The 16,219-nt window shown below is 41.7% G+C and overlaps 1 protein-coding gene across 3 annotated transcripts in view; it reads left to right on the forward strand.

Moving 5' to 3' along the window:
- DNAI3 (dynein axonemal intermediate chain 3) overlaps positions 1-16,219 on the forward strand; it is a 130,137-nt gene that overhangs the window by 100,769 nt on the left and 13,149 nt on the right. For all 3 annotated transcript variants that reach the window (XM_020988731.2, XM_020988727.2, XM_020988732.1), the window contains 4 exons: positions 633-720; positions 3,780-3,907; positions 6,905-6,968; positions 16,035-16,165. In XM_020988731.2, coding sequence (XP_020844390.1) covers positions 633-720; positions 3,780-3,907; positions 6,905-6,968; positions 16,035-16,165 — 411 coding nt within the window. The remainder of the gene's footprint in view (positions 1-632; positions 721-3,779; positions 3,908-6,904; positions 6,969-16,034; positions 16,166-16,219) is intronic.

The raw sequence follows: 16,219 nt of genomic DNA on the forward strand, positions 1-16,219 counted from the left end.
GCTAAACAAGTTGTGGTATATAATTATGATGGAATTCTAATGTGATATAAGAAATGACAAGCAGGATGTTATAAGAAAGACCTTGGAAGACTTACATGAACTGATGCAAAATGAAATGAGCAGAACCAAGAGAACATTGCACATAATAAACCCAATATTGTATGACAATCAACAGTGAATGACTTAGCTATTCTCAGCAATGCAATGATCCAAGACAATTCCAAAGGACTTGTGATGAAAAATGCTATCCATCTTCAGAGAATGAAATGATAAGAGTCTGACTGTAGATTGAAACATATTTTTTAAAACTTTATTATTCTTAGTTTGGGTTGTGGTTTTTTTGGTCTGCATTTTCTTTTACAACATGACTAATATAGAAATGTTTTTCATGATTGCACATGGATAATCTTATATAAAATTGTTTGCCTTCTCAAATAAGAAGAGTGAGGGGTAAGAGGGAAGGAGGGAGAGAATATAGAACTCAAAATTTTAAAAATAAATGTTAAAAATTTTGTTTACATGTAGTTGAGAAAAAAACAAAATTAAAATTGAATGAAAAAAAGAATTATTCTCAAGAATAATTTAAGTAAATGTACCAAGAATTTTTATTTTTTTCTTTTCTCCTCAAAAAGATAACCTTGGCTAAAAGTGGCACAACTTTAGACCACTGCCCAGTCAAACTCAGCTTGAGAAATGAGTCTCTCAATTACCAAGTTCAAGGTAACAGCCCACCTCTCTGAGAAGGTTCTTGAATAGGTGGTTTGAGGTGCTGCTATTGTCTGAGCAAACTGTTTTTGTTCACAAACTTCACCCGATGTGTTCTAGCTTAATTGTAAGAAAAGCAGAATTGAAACCACAGAAATGGAGCTTTCAGAAGCAGTGTTCACTATGGTAGAGCTGTCTACACAAAAGGTTAGGACTGAATCCAGGTTTTGAAACACAAGGTTTTAAAAAACTAAATGACATTCCATCTTGAGTCTGACCAGATTTTTTTTTTAAATTTTCAATTAGTGGTTTTGTTGGACAAGTTTATTGGACTAAATTCAATTCTCATGCTCTCCAGAGGGTGAGAAGATAACAAATAGGGGGCAGCTAGATGGTGCAGCGAATAGAGCTCTGGCCTTGGAGTCAGAAGGATCTGGGTTCAAATCCAGCCTCAGACACTTAACACTTACTAGCTGTGTGACCTTGGGTAAGCCACTTAACCCCAACTGCCTCACCAAAAAAAAGCAAAAAAAAAAAGATAACAAATAGACAAACAATGAATGATTGCATCATGTTTTTGTTCTCAGGGGTCCTACCTAGTCTTTTTTAAAAACCTAATATATAAAATAGTATGATGTAACCACTGAGAGGAAACATGGCACAATGAATAGAGAGCAGGACTTCAGGTTAGGAAGAGTTGGATTCAAATTCCACCCCTGACACACACTAGTTATGTGACCATGAGCAAATTATTTAACCTCTCTGAGCCTCTGGCAACTTAAATTATATGAGCTTCCTAATCTGCATTAGGACAGACAGGGAACCCCTCCCCCCATGCTGAAGAGTAACAGATCTCTGGCATATAGTAGGAACCTAATAAATGCTTGGTGAGTGATTGACTGATACTATTGTCCTAAGGACAGATTGTTACTTTGAACAAGATGAGATGAACTATATTAAGTTTGCTGTGAAATACTAATTATTTTAGTGAGTAAGGAAGGAAACAATTGTGTTTTGGGATGTAAGTTTACTTTGCAATACTAATTATTTTAGTGAGTAAGGAAGGAAACAATTGTGTTCTGGGGTGCAAGTTTACTGTGCAATACTAATTATTTTAGTGAGTAAGGAAGGAAACAATTGTGTTCTGGGGTGTAAGTTTACTGTGCAATACTAATTATTTTAGTGAGTAAGGAAGGAAACAATTGTGTTCTGGGGTGTAAGTTTACTGTGCAATACTAATTATTTTAGTGAGTAAGGAAGGAAACAATTGTGTTCTGGGGTGGAAGTCATTTCACGATAAGATGCCTGAATGTAGCTACATTATTGATTAGTTAGAGCAAAGGTCAAAATTGACGTCAAACGTGGAAAAGGGGGAATGATAAGAAGACGTGTGAAATCACTACAGATAGTGAAGAAATAAAGGAAATTGCTAGAGAGCAGCAGACACAATTAACATGCCAACAAAAACAAGAATATAAAATAAATGGATGAATACTTGCAAAAAATACCCAAAATGACACAACTAGAAATAGATAAGCTAAAAAAGAAAATCAACATCAGAAAGAGAATTTGACCTGAATAGGTCAATGGAAAACTCTTATGTAAACACACACACACACACACACACACACACACACACACACACACACACACACATACACAGAAACAAAAAATCACCAGGACCAACGGATTTCAAATATTCAAAATCAAATAATTTAGATGTTCATAAAAACTGGGTTTTTTTTAAAAAGAGAAAAACCTTAAGCCAACCTTAGGCTAACCTAATTTTTTTAAAAGGGCAGAAAAATCAAATTAACAAAGTTTTAAAATGAATAGGTGGTCACAATAAACATAGAAAAAAATAAAAAATTATCAGAACTTACTTTATGTAGTTATGGGTCAATAAAATTGAGAACTTAAAAGAACTAAAGACAATCTACAAAAAATATTAAATGCCCAAATGAGCAGAAATACAAAATAAAAATCATAAAAAATATAATTCCAGAAAAAAGCAATTGAACTAGTCAAAATAAAGGAACTACAAAATAATAATAATAATAATAATAATAAAGCTTGTCCAGAAGGATTTATAGAATTCTATCAAACTTTTGCTGAATAATTAACACCTATACTACACAAATTTTTCTCAAAAAGTGATGGGAAAATATACCCTACCAAACTCCTTTTATATAACAAATACAATCATAATAGCAAGGGAAGGATGAAACAAAGAAAGAGAATTTAATTAAATTAATTAAATTAATAAATTAATTAAAAGAAAATTAATAAATATCTATTGAAATTTTTAAAATAAAATCTGGTAAAAAGCCTGCAATGATATGTCCAAAATTATTCAATATGGTCAAACTGGATTTATATCAGGGATACAAAGATGGTTCAACATCAGGAAAACAATATAATTAATTGTGATCAAAACAAGAGCAACCTAAACCACAGAAAGAGCCTTTGACAAAGTACCACACTTAATTATGCTAAAAAGCCTTGAAAAACATAGGCATTGAAGGATCTTTTTTAAAATGATAAACAGTATATATCTAAATAAGGGGTCAGCAATTGTATTTGGTGCACCATCTAAACTAAGAATTATTATTATTATTTTTTACATTTTAAAATGTAAAACCATTCTTAGTTCTAAGCAGGTACAAAAACAGGCTGTAATTTGCTTACTCTGATCTAAATCAAAAGCTAGCTGCTATGCACTGGGAGACCACTAAATGCTTTTCCAATAAATTCTAGAATAAAGAAAGGAAAGCTCCTTTCCCCAGTGTTATTTGACATCTTCCTAGAAATGCTAGCAAAAAAAAAAAAGAGAAGACGATGGAAAAAATTAAAGACATAAAGCTAAACAAAAAGTATTTGCTGATGACATGATGGCTGACTTAGAAAATCCTGACCTATCACAGAAGAGCAAATGCTTCTGGGCTCCAGTTTGATCAGAAATAACTGTCATGGTTTGTGCCTAATTAGGAACAAGGTAATTTAAAGAACATTGCTTTGTGACCAGTCTTTTTAATCATAAAACTGTATTTCTTCTATCCAAACGTTTCTGAAAGATGCCCAGATACTCCAGCAGAAAGCCCAGATTGCAGGAGAGGACCCTTACCACAACCTAGAATCCGGGTTGGCCAAAATCCTCAAGCCAATAGAGGATTATAACACAAAGTTCTTCGTTGGAACAGAAGTAAGTTGAAATAGAGTTGAGCTGGGAGAAAAGCACAGAAACTGGGACACATTTTATATTTTGTTTGTTGAAAAGAATTTGCCGTTTTCATACCTACAAACTTTTGATGTTTTAAGTGTATCTAACTGCTTTAGAAACTTTTTTTTAACCTGCTATATCATCCTCTCTAGTCTAAGGATTCTTTTGTGAACATAAAAAAAGATCATAAAATATGTCATTTACTGCTGAAGCCAAGTCTCTTGAGCAATGATCAAATACTCTATTTATTGAGCACCTACCACATTTATGGCACTGGGCTAGCTACTTGTGCAAAGTCTAAGGCATGGTCCTTGTCCTCAAAGAGCTGAACTAATCCAAGAGAAGAAACATAAATGCAGGAAAAATTCAATAATAATAATAATAATAATAATAATAATAATAATAACTAGCATTTGTAGAGTGCTTTAAGGTTTGCTTTACAAATATTATCTATAGTAGCTACTATTACTATCCCCATTTTACAAACCAGAAAACCCGTTGTATAGATTCCCATGACTATCATTTTACTGATTATCCCTATTTTACAGTTGAGTTGTAGTTTTCCTCTAAATATTATTAGATAGCCTCTGTCCTAATAGCACGAGCAGCTGTTTCCTCCTCTGAGAGTCTTGTCCCTGCTTTAAGGGGAAAGCCTCAAATCAATTGTTCCGCTCCAAACATGCCATGATCCTGCCTTCCTTCCATCCTTGTGTCCCCTTTTTCCAGCCTCCAACCTCCTGATGAAGCTAGGATTCCCCTCGGCCTCATCTGATCTTTTTTCTTCTTTGTTCAAGTGCTCCAGTTCTTTCCAGGACACTCCATTCTCCATGATGACCCAAAGATGTTTCTCCAGGCTTTTCACCACCTCCTCTAGTATGAGGACCAACCTGCATTTTGTTACTTGGTGCTGTCATAAAACAGAAACATTCTGGGTGTTCCCTGCAAGGACTATGGCACAATGGCCCCTGCTCCCCTTACTTTCTTGTCATTGTGACCCACATCTTCTGCCCAACTGCTATAGAGAATTGTTGGCTGCTTGGAGGGCCTGACGATTTATGGTAGGCTTCTGACCTGGCCTCCCTGTGCAGAACCTTCTCAACTCCTCTATCTTTGACTGGCAGTGAGAAGATTCCAGCTAAAACCTGAAGCAAAAAGAAACTCTCCCATGTAGGGCTCTAATATACAGTCTTTATCCAGTTCTTCAAATTAATAGTTCTAATAGAATTTATATAGCAATTTATAGTTTGTAAAGTACTTTACATATGCTATTTCATTTGATTCTCCAACAACCCTATGAGGTAAGGACTATTTTTTATCCCCATTTTATTGATGAGGAAACTGAGGTTGATAGAGTTAAAGTTGCCCAGGGTCACCCAGTTAAGCAAGTGTCTGAAGGTGAATTTGAACTTAAATCTTCCTGACTCTAGGCCTAACACATTATCTATTCGGCCATCTAGATATCTCAGTTACCTACCGTTTTCTTGTCTTCTTGTTTATGCTTTAGATCTCTGATATCTCTTTAAATTTTCCTGGCCCTCAATATAAAAAAACTTTAAATCCTGTTCTAAAGTTTAAAAAAACGATTTTTGTTTGTTTTTTTAAACCCCAAACTAGAGAAGTTCATTTAACTGAAAGTTATGATGCCTGTTCCTATTTCTAAAAACTACAGAGAAATCAATTATCATTGATATAAACTGAAACATTCATTCAATCGCTAGAATATCTACAGAGTTAAAGAATGTTGATTTTGGACATTATCTCTAATCCAGTCTCTTCATTTAATCAGAGAGGAAACTGAGTCTCAGAGATAAGTGTCACACTGCTAATTAATAGTAGAGGCAGGTCTAGAATACTAAGGACTGACATTCATAATGTGCTTTATGGTGTATGTAATTCTTTACATACATTGTATTATGGGACCATCACAACAACCCCATGAGGACAATGTAATATCACGGGACCATACATTGAAAGCTGAAAGAGACCTTCACATAGCTAAGAAAGCATCTAAGTTGGGTTTGAACCCAGGTCTTTCTGGTGTCAGGTCCAGTACTCTATCCCCTATACCACACTGCCTTGAGACAAGCATCACAGAGCACAGAACTGTAGCACTGAGAAGGTAAGAGAATCTCCCATTCTAGGTAGTCATCCCAATTCTAGGTAACCCTAGAATCACAGAACATCAGAGTTGGATGGGACCTTCAAGATCTAGTCCACATATTTGAGCAAGAATTCCCTTAGCCAGAAGAAGAACAATGAAAATCAGAATAGGTAATATTTCTATAGACATATTATAATAGCTAATATTTCTGTGGCACTTTGAGGTTTACAAAGGACTTGGTACATCTCACCTGACAAGTAGTCATGGAGCCACTTTCTTACCACACTTGAGATTTGAACTAGGCATCTTTTAACCTCGAGTCCAAGCTCTTTCCAACACACTATGAAATTAAACCCAGCTAGCCTGACTTTCAGTCCATTTCTCATTCTACTATATCACACTGCCTTTGTCTATTCAAGACAGAAACATCTAGAAGTTTTAAAACATCCATATTTTCCATTTTTATTCAGAAATTTGTGATTGTGTGCCAACAGACTATCTGCCAGGTAAACTTGGAATGGAGAACTGAGGCAATTACCTGGAAAACCAAGCAAGCTGCCCACTCACCTAGAACTACCAAACACGATTTGAGGAGGTTGCTTAATTTTTGAATGCGTCACCTGGATAATGGACATATGTGTGTGTGAAAACTTGTTGAAGAATAAAAAATTCAGTTAACCAACCATTTAGGGGAGGCTCCAAGTGGCATTAAATAATATCTAATTCTTTTTCCAACTGTATTAATTGGCTTTTCACTAAATTCAATTTGGGGGGGGTGGTATTATGGTAAATGCCATTATAGTCAAAGAGCATTACTAAAGAGTTTTATCTTTCCATTACATTGTCACTATACTTATGAGACTTCTGTAATGTTTTAGGATGGGGAAGTGATATACACGGATTGGAGGATGGAAAGAGATCACGATTCTGGAAGATTAATAAGTAAGTTGCAGTGGTTGCTTGCTTCATAAAATTGTTTCATTTGCTTCTAGCCTTGGTAAGCAGAATTGAGAAACACAGGTTACTTCTGACGAGATCTTGCTAATTGGAATGAGAGTTGTGACTGTATAATGGGGAAATGATAGGCTGATATTGTCAGTTTATAAAAATAATAATAAAAAAACAGTGAAAAAAATCAAACTAGACAGACTGGATGGGTCAATATAAAAAGGTTGGCCCCACTAGCTCCAGCCTTCACTAAATTCTTACCTTGAGAGCATCCTCCTGATGCCAAGGTGATCCTGGTTTTCAAATGTCAGCAAAAACCCAGATTCTAAATCAGAGTCTGGAGGTCCCCCATCATGCTAGGAAGGCTTCAAGTATGTGATGCTGGCCTACCCACTCATCACTAAATTGGCAGTGAGGTGATGAATTTGTCAACAGCTCTAACAAACCACCCGCTACATTTTATAGTAGGTTGAACTTTGTATGTGGGGAATCTGTGCTTGGCCCTGTGCTATTAGATGTGTGTCAATAATTTGGATAAAGGTAGATTATGTGCTTCCAAAATCTGCAGATGACACCCAGCAGAGAGGTCTAGCCAACACATTCAGTGACAACCAGGATCCAGAAAGATTTCAAAAAGCAAGATCATTGAGTCAAATCTAATAAATGGAAGTCTGGTCGAGATAAATGTCAACCTTTACCCATGAGTTCAAAAAATCAACTTCACGGAAATAAGGTGGGGGAGTGTGGCTAGACCATGGTTTATTTGAAAAAAGTTCTGGGGATTCTAATTTTTAAATTCAATATGAGTCAGTAGTTTGGTGTGGCAGCCAAGAAAGTTAAAGCAATCTTAGGTTGCATTCAGAGAGACCTGGTGTCCAAGACCAGGGAGGACACAGTCTCCCTAGTTAGCCTACTTCTGCCATAGTCTATTCTATTGTCGGTGCCATGTTTTAGGAAGAACTTTGGCAAGCTGGAGCTTGTGCAGAACAGAACAGAGCAGTCAGAAGATGGTGAAGGTCTTGGAGATCACATAAAATGAGGATCATTTGAAAGAAGTGGGGATGATTTGCATGGAAAAAAGACTTGGGGTGGTGGCAGTAGTGATTATGGTGATGATGGTGATGGTGGTGATGAGGAGGAGGAGAAGGAGGAGGATGGTAAATAGATAGCATTTATATAAGGGCATCTAGGTGGTGCAGTGGATGGAGTGGAATCAGGAAGACTCATCTTCATGAGTTTAAATCCAGCCTCGGACACTTACTAGCTGTGAGACCCTGATCAAGTCACTGAACCCTGTTTGCCTCAGTTTCCTCATCCATAAAATGAGCTGGAGAGGGAAATGGCAAACCATGCCAGTATCTTTGCAAAGAAAACTGCAGATGGGTCACAAAGAGTGGGACAGGACTGAAATGACTGAACAACAAAGGCACTTCTATAGTACCTTGAGGTTTGCAAAGTGCTTTACAAATATTACCTCAATTTTACCTGACTTTCAAGTATTTGAATGACTGTCACACAGACACGGGCCTACTAAGTTAAAGGCACGGTCCTTTGTCTTTGCACAACCACTCCTTCATTGATATTCAATGCAGCTCTGATTTTCTGGCACTTACTACATTGATTTCAAATGAGTTCTTTAAGAACTCGCCTCCCAGCACTGTGATAAGTGACAGCAACAATCTATTAAGAAGCCACCACTTGCTGCAGCACCTCGAAAGGCCCTTGCCAGGAGGGATGCACGAGGTTAATTAATTCCCTGCCTTCATGGAGCACTATTGACAGTACTAGTTTATGAATTGTAGAAGAAGATCAATTAAGTTTTGGTTCACAAAGGAGGCTTGTGCCCTCCACAGTTCCACAGTTTGTCTCTAGCTATGGCTGGGGGGGGGGGGGGGGGACGACGACAAGGGAACACAACTTATTTAGAACCTTTCCCAAAATGTCTGTCATTAATTTCATTCATTCAGTAAACATTAAGCGTCCCCTGTTAAGTATCCACACAGTAGAGATTCTGAGAAGAAACAAAAATGAGGGTTGTCCACCAGACAATCAAACAGAAAAAGACGACACATATACAAGAAACAATAACACAACATGGTAACTATATAAGGGGTGCAAGGCAGACTCCAAGTATGAGGGTGGAAGGATCCGTACTGATTCAGGGCAGGGGTGGGAGGGACAAGGTCAGGGAAGAGGCCGGCAATTGATCTGGGCTTCCAAGGATTGGTGGGAATTAAATAGGTCAGTCACAACCAGCACTTATTAAACTCATTCCCTGTACTAGGCACTGTGCTAAGAGCTGGAGAGACAAAGAAAGGCAAAAATGCGATCCGCCTCCCCAAGGAACAAGGGGAGACAACGTGTATACAACTATGTATATAAGAGATAAGTGGGTTAATGGGGAGTAATCTCAGAAAGACCCTGGGGGTGGAAGCTGGACCCACAAAGGCCTCTTGCAGAAGGGAGATGGGGAGGCTGGGATGGGGGGGTGTATTTCATGTGTAGGAAATGGCATGAGCAAAAGGGAGAGAAGGCAGGATATATACATGGAACAGCAAAAAGTCCAGCTTGGCTAGAGCATCATATGTGTGCTGTAAGATAAGGCTCAGAACACTGGCTTCCATACTGCTGACTGCCTTAAAAAAAAAAGTCAGACTAAGGTGTTATTTCATTCAGTATGAAACAGGGAGCCCTGGAGTTTTGAGGAAAAGAGTTAACATTACAAAGTCTTCACATAAGAAAGATTCAGTAGGAAGAAAGGACTTATTCATTAAATAAACAACCATTTTATGAATCGCTGGCTTTTGCAGAGTGTTGGGTTGGGCACTGGGGAAAACATGAAGTTTAGATAAGAAACTGCCCCTGGAGCTTGTAGCATGATAAGCAGTAAAAAAAAGCAGAAAAGAATGGAGGTGGGAAGACCGAACATGAAGCTGTCTCCCAAGTCAGAGCTGGCAGTAATTAAGGCTTGCACCAGAGTGGGGGCAGTGGCCATAAAGGTGAGCAGGCAGATAGAGGAGGAAAGCCAATCAATAGCACTTGATGCCTGAGAGGATGGGGGTGGGGTGGGGATGAGGAAACCAAGTGAATCAAGGGTATTGACTAACCTTTGAACAGGATGGCTTGTTGAGTGTGATGGCACTAGCAGAACCAGGGAGGTTACAGAGAGGAGTGGTTGGGGAGGCCAGGTGAGTTCAGTTTGAGAACTCAATGCTTGGAGCTGGAGGTAGAGATTGGGCATGGCCAGGTAGGACAGGCAGCTTGAGGTCTGAGAGAGAGGTCAGGGCTGGAGATCCAGTCTTTGGAGTCTTCTGCAGCAAGGCCATAGCTGATGCTGCAGGAATGAATGAGATTACCGAGGAAGAGAAGGAAATATGGCTGAGAATTAGCAGGTTGGGAGAGACAGAAGGGGAACTAACTCCATATGAACAGAGGGACCAGGTTAGGACCTGTGATTTCATTGGCTTAGGGAGCTCTCCCCTCTACCAATGCAGATCAGGAATGTCTCTGTAACCGGAAGTCCTAGAGAGTGGGCCACGGCAATGAAAGGCGGAGACACTTGCCCAGAGTCACGCTACCTGTGTGTGGCAGAGGAAGGACTAGAACCCAGGTCTTCCTGGCCATCTCCCTATCCACCACACATCATGCTGGTTCTCTCTTTAGAAGACTAAGGAGCAGAATAGCACTCGGCCCTCGAGGCCATGGTGGAAGCCCTGGGGACATCAGTAGAGCACAGAAGCAAAGAATAATGAAATTCAGCATCCACCCCCCCAGTGCCCACAGGTTAGCCCTTTCATACCTTTGTACCTTTATGGGTCTGGAATTTCAGTGAGGTGGGAACACTTTCCATGAATGCAGAAGCTTCTCCCCCATCTCTTCTCATTGAGGCATGAAAAAGAAAAGCATAATAAACGAATGTTCCTCTGAAATACTCCAATTGACAAAGCAGCTCTCTAGGCTCCTTGGGCACACTCTTGTATATATTACTACTACTACTAGTACGACTACTACTACAACAACTACAACCAATAGCTAATGTTTAGATAGTGCTTACTACGTGCCAGGCACTGTGCTCAGTGCTTTACAATTATCTTATTGGATCCTTACAACAGCCCCGGAAGGCAGGTGCTATTATCCTCACTTTGATGGATGAGGAAACTGAGTCAAACTTAAGTGACTTGCCCAGGATCACACAGCTAGGAGTGCCTGAGGCCAGATTTGAACTCAGGTCTTCCTGACTCCCCGAGAATAAAACCTTTTTCTTCTAAAAATGAATTTAAGAGGTCAGCCTCCAGTTGATACCAATTGAACTATATGTGATGAAGAGGGCTGCTTTGGTAGCTTAAGTGACAAAAGAAAGAAATTCAAATTGTGTGAGAACTGAATTCACAGACCCTACAACTTCAGTAAAGTGAATGAGTTTGACACGGCCTTGACTAGAGGCTGCTCAGGAGCTGGGAGGGGCTCTTCTGGAGCCGCACTGATTGAGCCCTTGAGGGCCATGTACCCAGCCCACTGGCTGTCCTCCTGCTAAGGACCCCTGCGTCTGGACTCATGGGGACCAGGTTCATTCCTGGGGAAGCCTGGAGGAGAGTCACATTCTTCCTGTGCTGTGTGGCTTAATATGCCCCCGCCCCAGAGGACGGACCTAGAGTCAGAAAGACTTGAACTGACTCCATCTCTGTCTGCCTCAGTCTTCTCAGCTGTAAAATGGGGATAATCACAGCACCTGCCTTGCAGAGTCGTTGTGAGGGTCAAATGAAGTACCAGTAAAGCACTTAGCACAGTACATGGCACGCAGCAGGTACATAATCAATGCTTATTTCCTTTCTTTCCCCTCTGCTAGAGATCATCTTTTTTTAAACAACAAGCATTTATTAAGTACCTGCTATGTGATAGATTGTGCTGGGGACGCAGTGACAGAAATGAAGCAGCCCCTGCCCTCAAGAAGCAGGATCACCCTCAAACCAACCTGTGCATGCGTCACAGGTCAACATGAGGCACGTGGTTAGATTTAGACATGAAGGGGTCTCTCCTCAAGAAGAGCCAGTGCCTTCTTCCCAGCTCCATCGTTTCCTAGGGGAATCAGAAAGCACAGATTCAGAGCTGGACGGGAACTGAGAGGCCACCTAATCTAACCCCTGCATTTTACAAACAAGGAAACCAAGACCTCTGAAGGCGAAATGACTTGCTCAAGGTCACACAGCCGAGTGGCCTCTCAGGGACTTACAGATGTAGTGCTCTCACCGCCAGCCCACACAGTGTCCTGAGCGCCGCTGCTGCTTCGGTGCTGACAGGTGCCGATCCTCCATTTCCCATGGCCCACGCACAGTATCAGTTCCACCAGAGGCCTCAGTGTTAACCTGTCTGGAAGCTGCAGACTCAGTTCTGCTGGTTCTGTTACAGCACAGAATCTTTTTATTTTTTTTTAATTTTTATTTTTATTTTGCTTTTTAGGCAATTGGGGTTAAGTGACTTGCCCAGGGTCACACAGCTAGTTAAGTGTCAAGTGTTTGGTCTGAGGTCACATTTGAACTCAGGTCCTCCTGACTTCAGGGCCGGTGCTCTAGCCACTGCGCCACCTAGCTGTCCCCCAGGATCTTTTTAAAGACCCTGAGAAGCCCCCAGGTGACCTCAGAGCTGCTGATTAGACCCACAGAGGAAGACCCGAGTCTGAATCCCACCTTAGACACTAGCTGTGTGACCCTGCACAGGTCACCTGACCACTTCTGGCCTCAGTTCCTCCAGGAAACTTTTCTGAACCGGGCTGACTGTCTGCAGCAAAGCTTGGGTGTGGCTCACGTCTTGGGTTTCCCAAAGGAATTAGTAGGTTCCCTTCCTTAAAGGTACTTGATGTACAAAGCGTCAGGCATAGGAGCCGCTAGGTGGCGCCATAGTGCATAGAGCGCTGGGCTTTCAGTCAGAAGACAGACTTCCTGAGCTCAGCCTGCCCTTAGATACTCACTACCTATGTGACTCCGGGCAAGTCACTTAACCCTGCCTCGCTCTCCTCATCTGTAAAATGAGCCGGAGAAGGAAATGGCAAACCACTCTGGTATCTCTGCCAAGAAAACCCCAAATGGGGTCACAGAGACTGGGACATGACTGAAACAAGCAAACAGCAGCAGATTAGGCACAGGACAACCATTTATTTCCCCTACCACAAAAGACATTCTTCAGAACACCAAAGACTTCTAAGCACCCATAGACAAGTACTTAAAACACAAACTGGCATTTGCCTTTTACCTCGAATCGGCCGCTCTGCAGCTCATCCCAGGTCCACGTGTTATGGCCAGCCTGGCCCACGGTTTATCTTCCTCCAAGAAGGGCAGAGTGGCTGTTGGAAGCTGTCTTCCACCGGGCAGCCTCTACCAAGAGAGGAAGCCAGGAATTCACAAAACTCCCACCGCAGCTGCCAGGCTCAAGAAGACCACCATAGGCAGCTTGCGGACTGAGAACAGGCCTAGAGTTAGGAAGACCTGAATTAAACTCTGGCCTAGGTAACTCTGAGCCACTCCCTTCACCCCTGTTTGCCTCAGTTTCCTCAGCTGTAAAATGAGGATAATAACAGCATCTGTCTACAGGGTTGTGGTGAAGGTCAAATGAAGTAGTATTTGTAAAAAGCCTTAGCATAATGCCTAACTCCTAGCAGGTGCTTAATAAATGCTTACTTCATTTCCTTTCCTTCCCTTCCTCTACTCTCAGGCTTGCTGTGTGGTCACCCATGCTGGGGGAAGGAACCCTAAGGCGGAATGTCAGCCAGGTCCACCCAGATGAACCCAGATACTCACACATAGTTGGGGAATGGGGAGTAGGCAGAGAAGACATTCTCTCCCTCAGCCACAGAAAGCCAAGGGAGATCTGTCATAGTCCTCAGTGCCAGGTTCAGAAAAGAGGAAGATGAGAGAGAGTAGATGGTGCTCCCCACCACCCACCTCCACTCCAGCGAGTAGATGACCCACGGTCCATAGCCAGAAGCCTCTGGAAACACACAGCTAGAAAAAGCCCCTCCTGTGGCCCCCGCATGCTCCATGGGGTCTGCTGCAATTCAGCTCCTCCCCTCCCAACTATAATTTTAACCCATTAGAAAATGGTTCACTAGAATAAAAATTAATGTTAAAACACTATGACTTTAAAAAAAAACCCACTATGACTTATAGATTTAGAGCTGGGAGGGAATCCATCAGTCATTTAGCCCAACCCCCTTACGCATGCAGAAACAGATGCCCAGGGAGGTTCATTGGCATGCCCAAGACTCAGGTAAGAATCAGAGTCAGGATCCAAACCACGGGCCCGGGGTCCCAGGGACTTGGATGATGGCATGCTGGCTGGGAACCCCGAGGTCCCTTGCAACGGCAGTGATCCGAAGAAGCTCCATCCCACTACCATCATCATTCCAGGGAGAAACTAGGAGTTCCTTTTAAGAAAATTTTGTTTTGAAACATAATTCACAGCTTTTATTCCTGACAATGGCAATATCTGGGCCAGTGCTGCAATGCAAAAAAACTCCACCAAAGGGCGCCAGGAGACAGAAGAAAACTATTCCGACATCCTAAGCAGAAGGCAACAGAAGGCTGAGGGTAGTTCAGAATGAAATTAGACTAACTGAAGGTTTCCTGAGAACAGCAACCTTCCACTTGCCCCCTTCCTTTCCTTCAGTGTTCTGTACTAATGCAGCAAAGCTACATTTATACCTTAAAGTCAGTACATCATTTTCCACTTAATTAGCAGCTCCCCCTGTGTCTGGGCAAAGAGGAAACTGTCCAGGACCCACAGACGGGGTCAGTCAAATTCAGTGAACATTTACGAAGTGCTAGCTACATGACAGGCTCCATGCGAGGCTCTGGGGATAAAGAGACAAGAAAAGGAATACCCCCTGGTCGCAGCTAGGAGGCGCAGTGGATAGAACTCGGCCTTGGAGTCAAGAGGACCTGAGTTCAGATCCGGCCTCAGACATTTGACACTTACTAGCTACATGACCCTGGGTGAGTCAATAGCCTCGAAAGAAAAAAAGAAATATCCCCTGCCCTCAGGGGGGCTTCCATTCTGCGGGGGGATGTGACACATACAGAGCTAAGTATGATATGCAAGACGGAGTGCTGTGGTAATCAGGGCAGTTGTCTTAGAAGAGGAAGCACCTTGATGGAAAATAAGGATTCCATGTGAAGGAGAAGAAGGATGAATATGTCCTGGGTGTGAACTTCATTCAAACAACATGGTGAGGTTCAGAATTCTTTAGGTGCTTTAAAGTGAACAGATGGGGGAAGCTAGGTGACACAGTGGATAGAGCACCGGCCCTGGGTTCAGGAGGACCTGAGTTCAAATCTGGCCTCAGACACAAAACACTCACTAGCTGTATGATCGTGGGCAAGTCACTGAAACCCTACTGCCTAACCAAAAAAAAGAAAAAAGTAAACAGATACAGTGATTTATAAGCCACTTGGATTTTTATTTAGTTTCATAACCTGTATTAGGTGAATAGGAAGATTTAACATTTATTGAATGAATATAGAAATGGGTACCTGAACAAAGCTTTCTTAGGCCATTTCCCAAGATCCCTATCAGTTATTTATTCATTCAATAAATACTAAGTATTTCTCATCCACCTAGCACAGGGCAATGGCTTCCTTTGTGACCCTAGACTAAACTGACCATATTCTAATTCACAAGGTTATTTACCAATGTTCAGAGTTCTCTTATGAGCCTACAAATCTCTATTCAAAGGGAAAGTGTTGTTCTTGGGAGTTAGAGCTGAAAGGAATTGCAGAGATCACGAAATCCAATCCCCTCATTTTACAGATGAGGAAACAGAGGCCCAGAAAGGGGAAGGGGTTTGCTCCTGTTGGACCAGGAACACAAACCCACAGTCCCTCCTCTGAGGCTTGGGTTGCTTCCGTTCTACCGGTCTGCTCCCCCCGGTGCCGAGAGGCTGAGTTGATCACTTCTCATCTTCTCCCCACTCCCCCAAACCGGGAGCCTGCTCTCTCACCCTTCCCTCATCTTCACTGGTAATTGTCTCAGCCATCTTACAGGCAGGAAATGACCTTTCCATCCTAACAGGTCAGAAGCCGTTGAACCGATACGCGGTCCACGACGGAAGCATCAACACTGTCCAGAGATCACCTTTTTACCAGGACATTGTCCTCACCATCGGGGGTTGGAATGTGGCCATATGGAAGGAAGGTGTTTCTGTAAGTCCCGTGTGTAACGGCTGAGCAAAAACTGTGGCTGTGTTGTCCCTGGTT

The sequence above is a fragment of the Phascolarctos cinereus genome, unplaced genomic scaffold (assembly GCF_003287225.1).
Source record: "Phascolarctos cinereus isolate Bilbo 61053 unplaced genomic scaffold, phaCin_HiC Scaffold_5;HRSCAF=322, whole genome shotgun sequence".
Taxonomy (NCBI): domain Eukaryota; kingdom Metazoa; phylum Chordata; class Mammalia; order Diprotodontia; family Phascolarctidae; genus Phascolarctos; species Phascolarctos cinereus.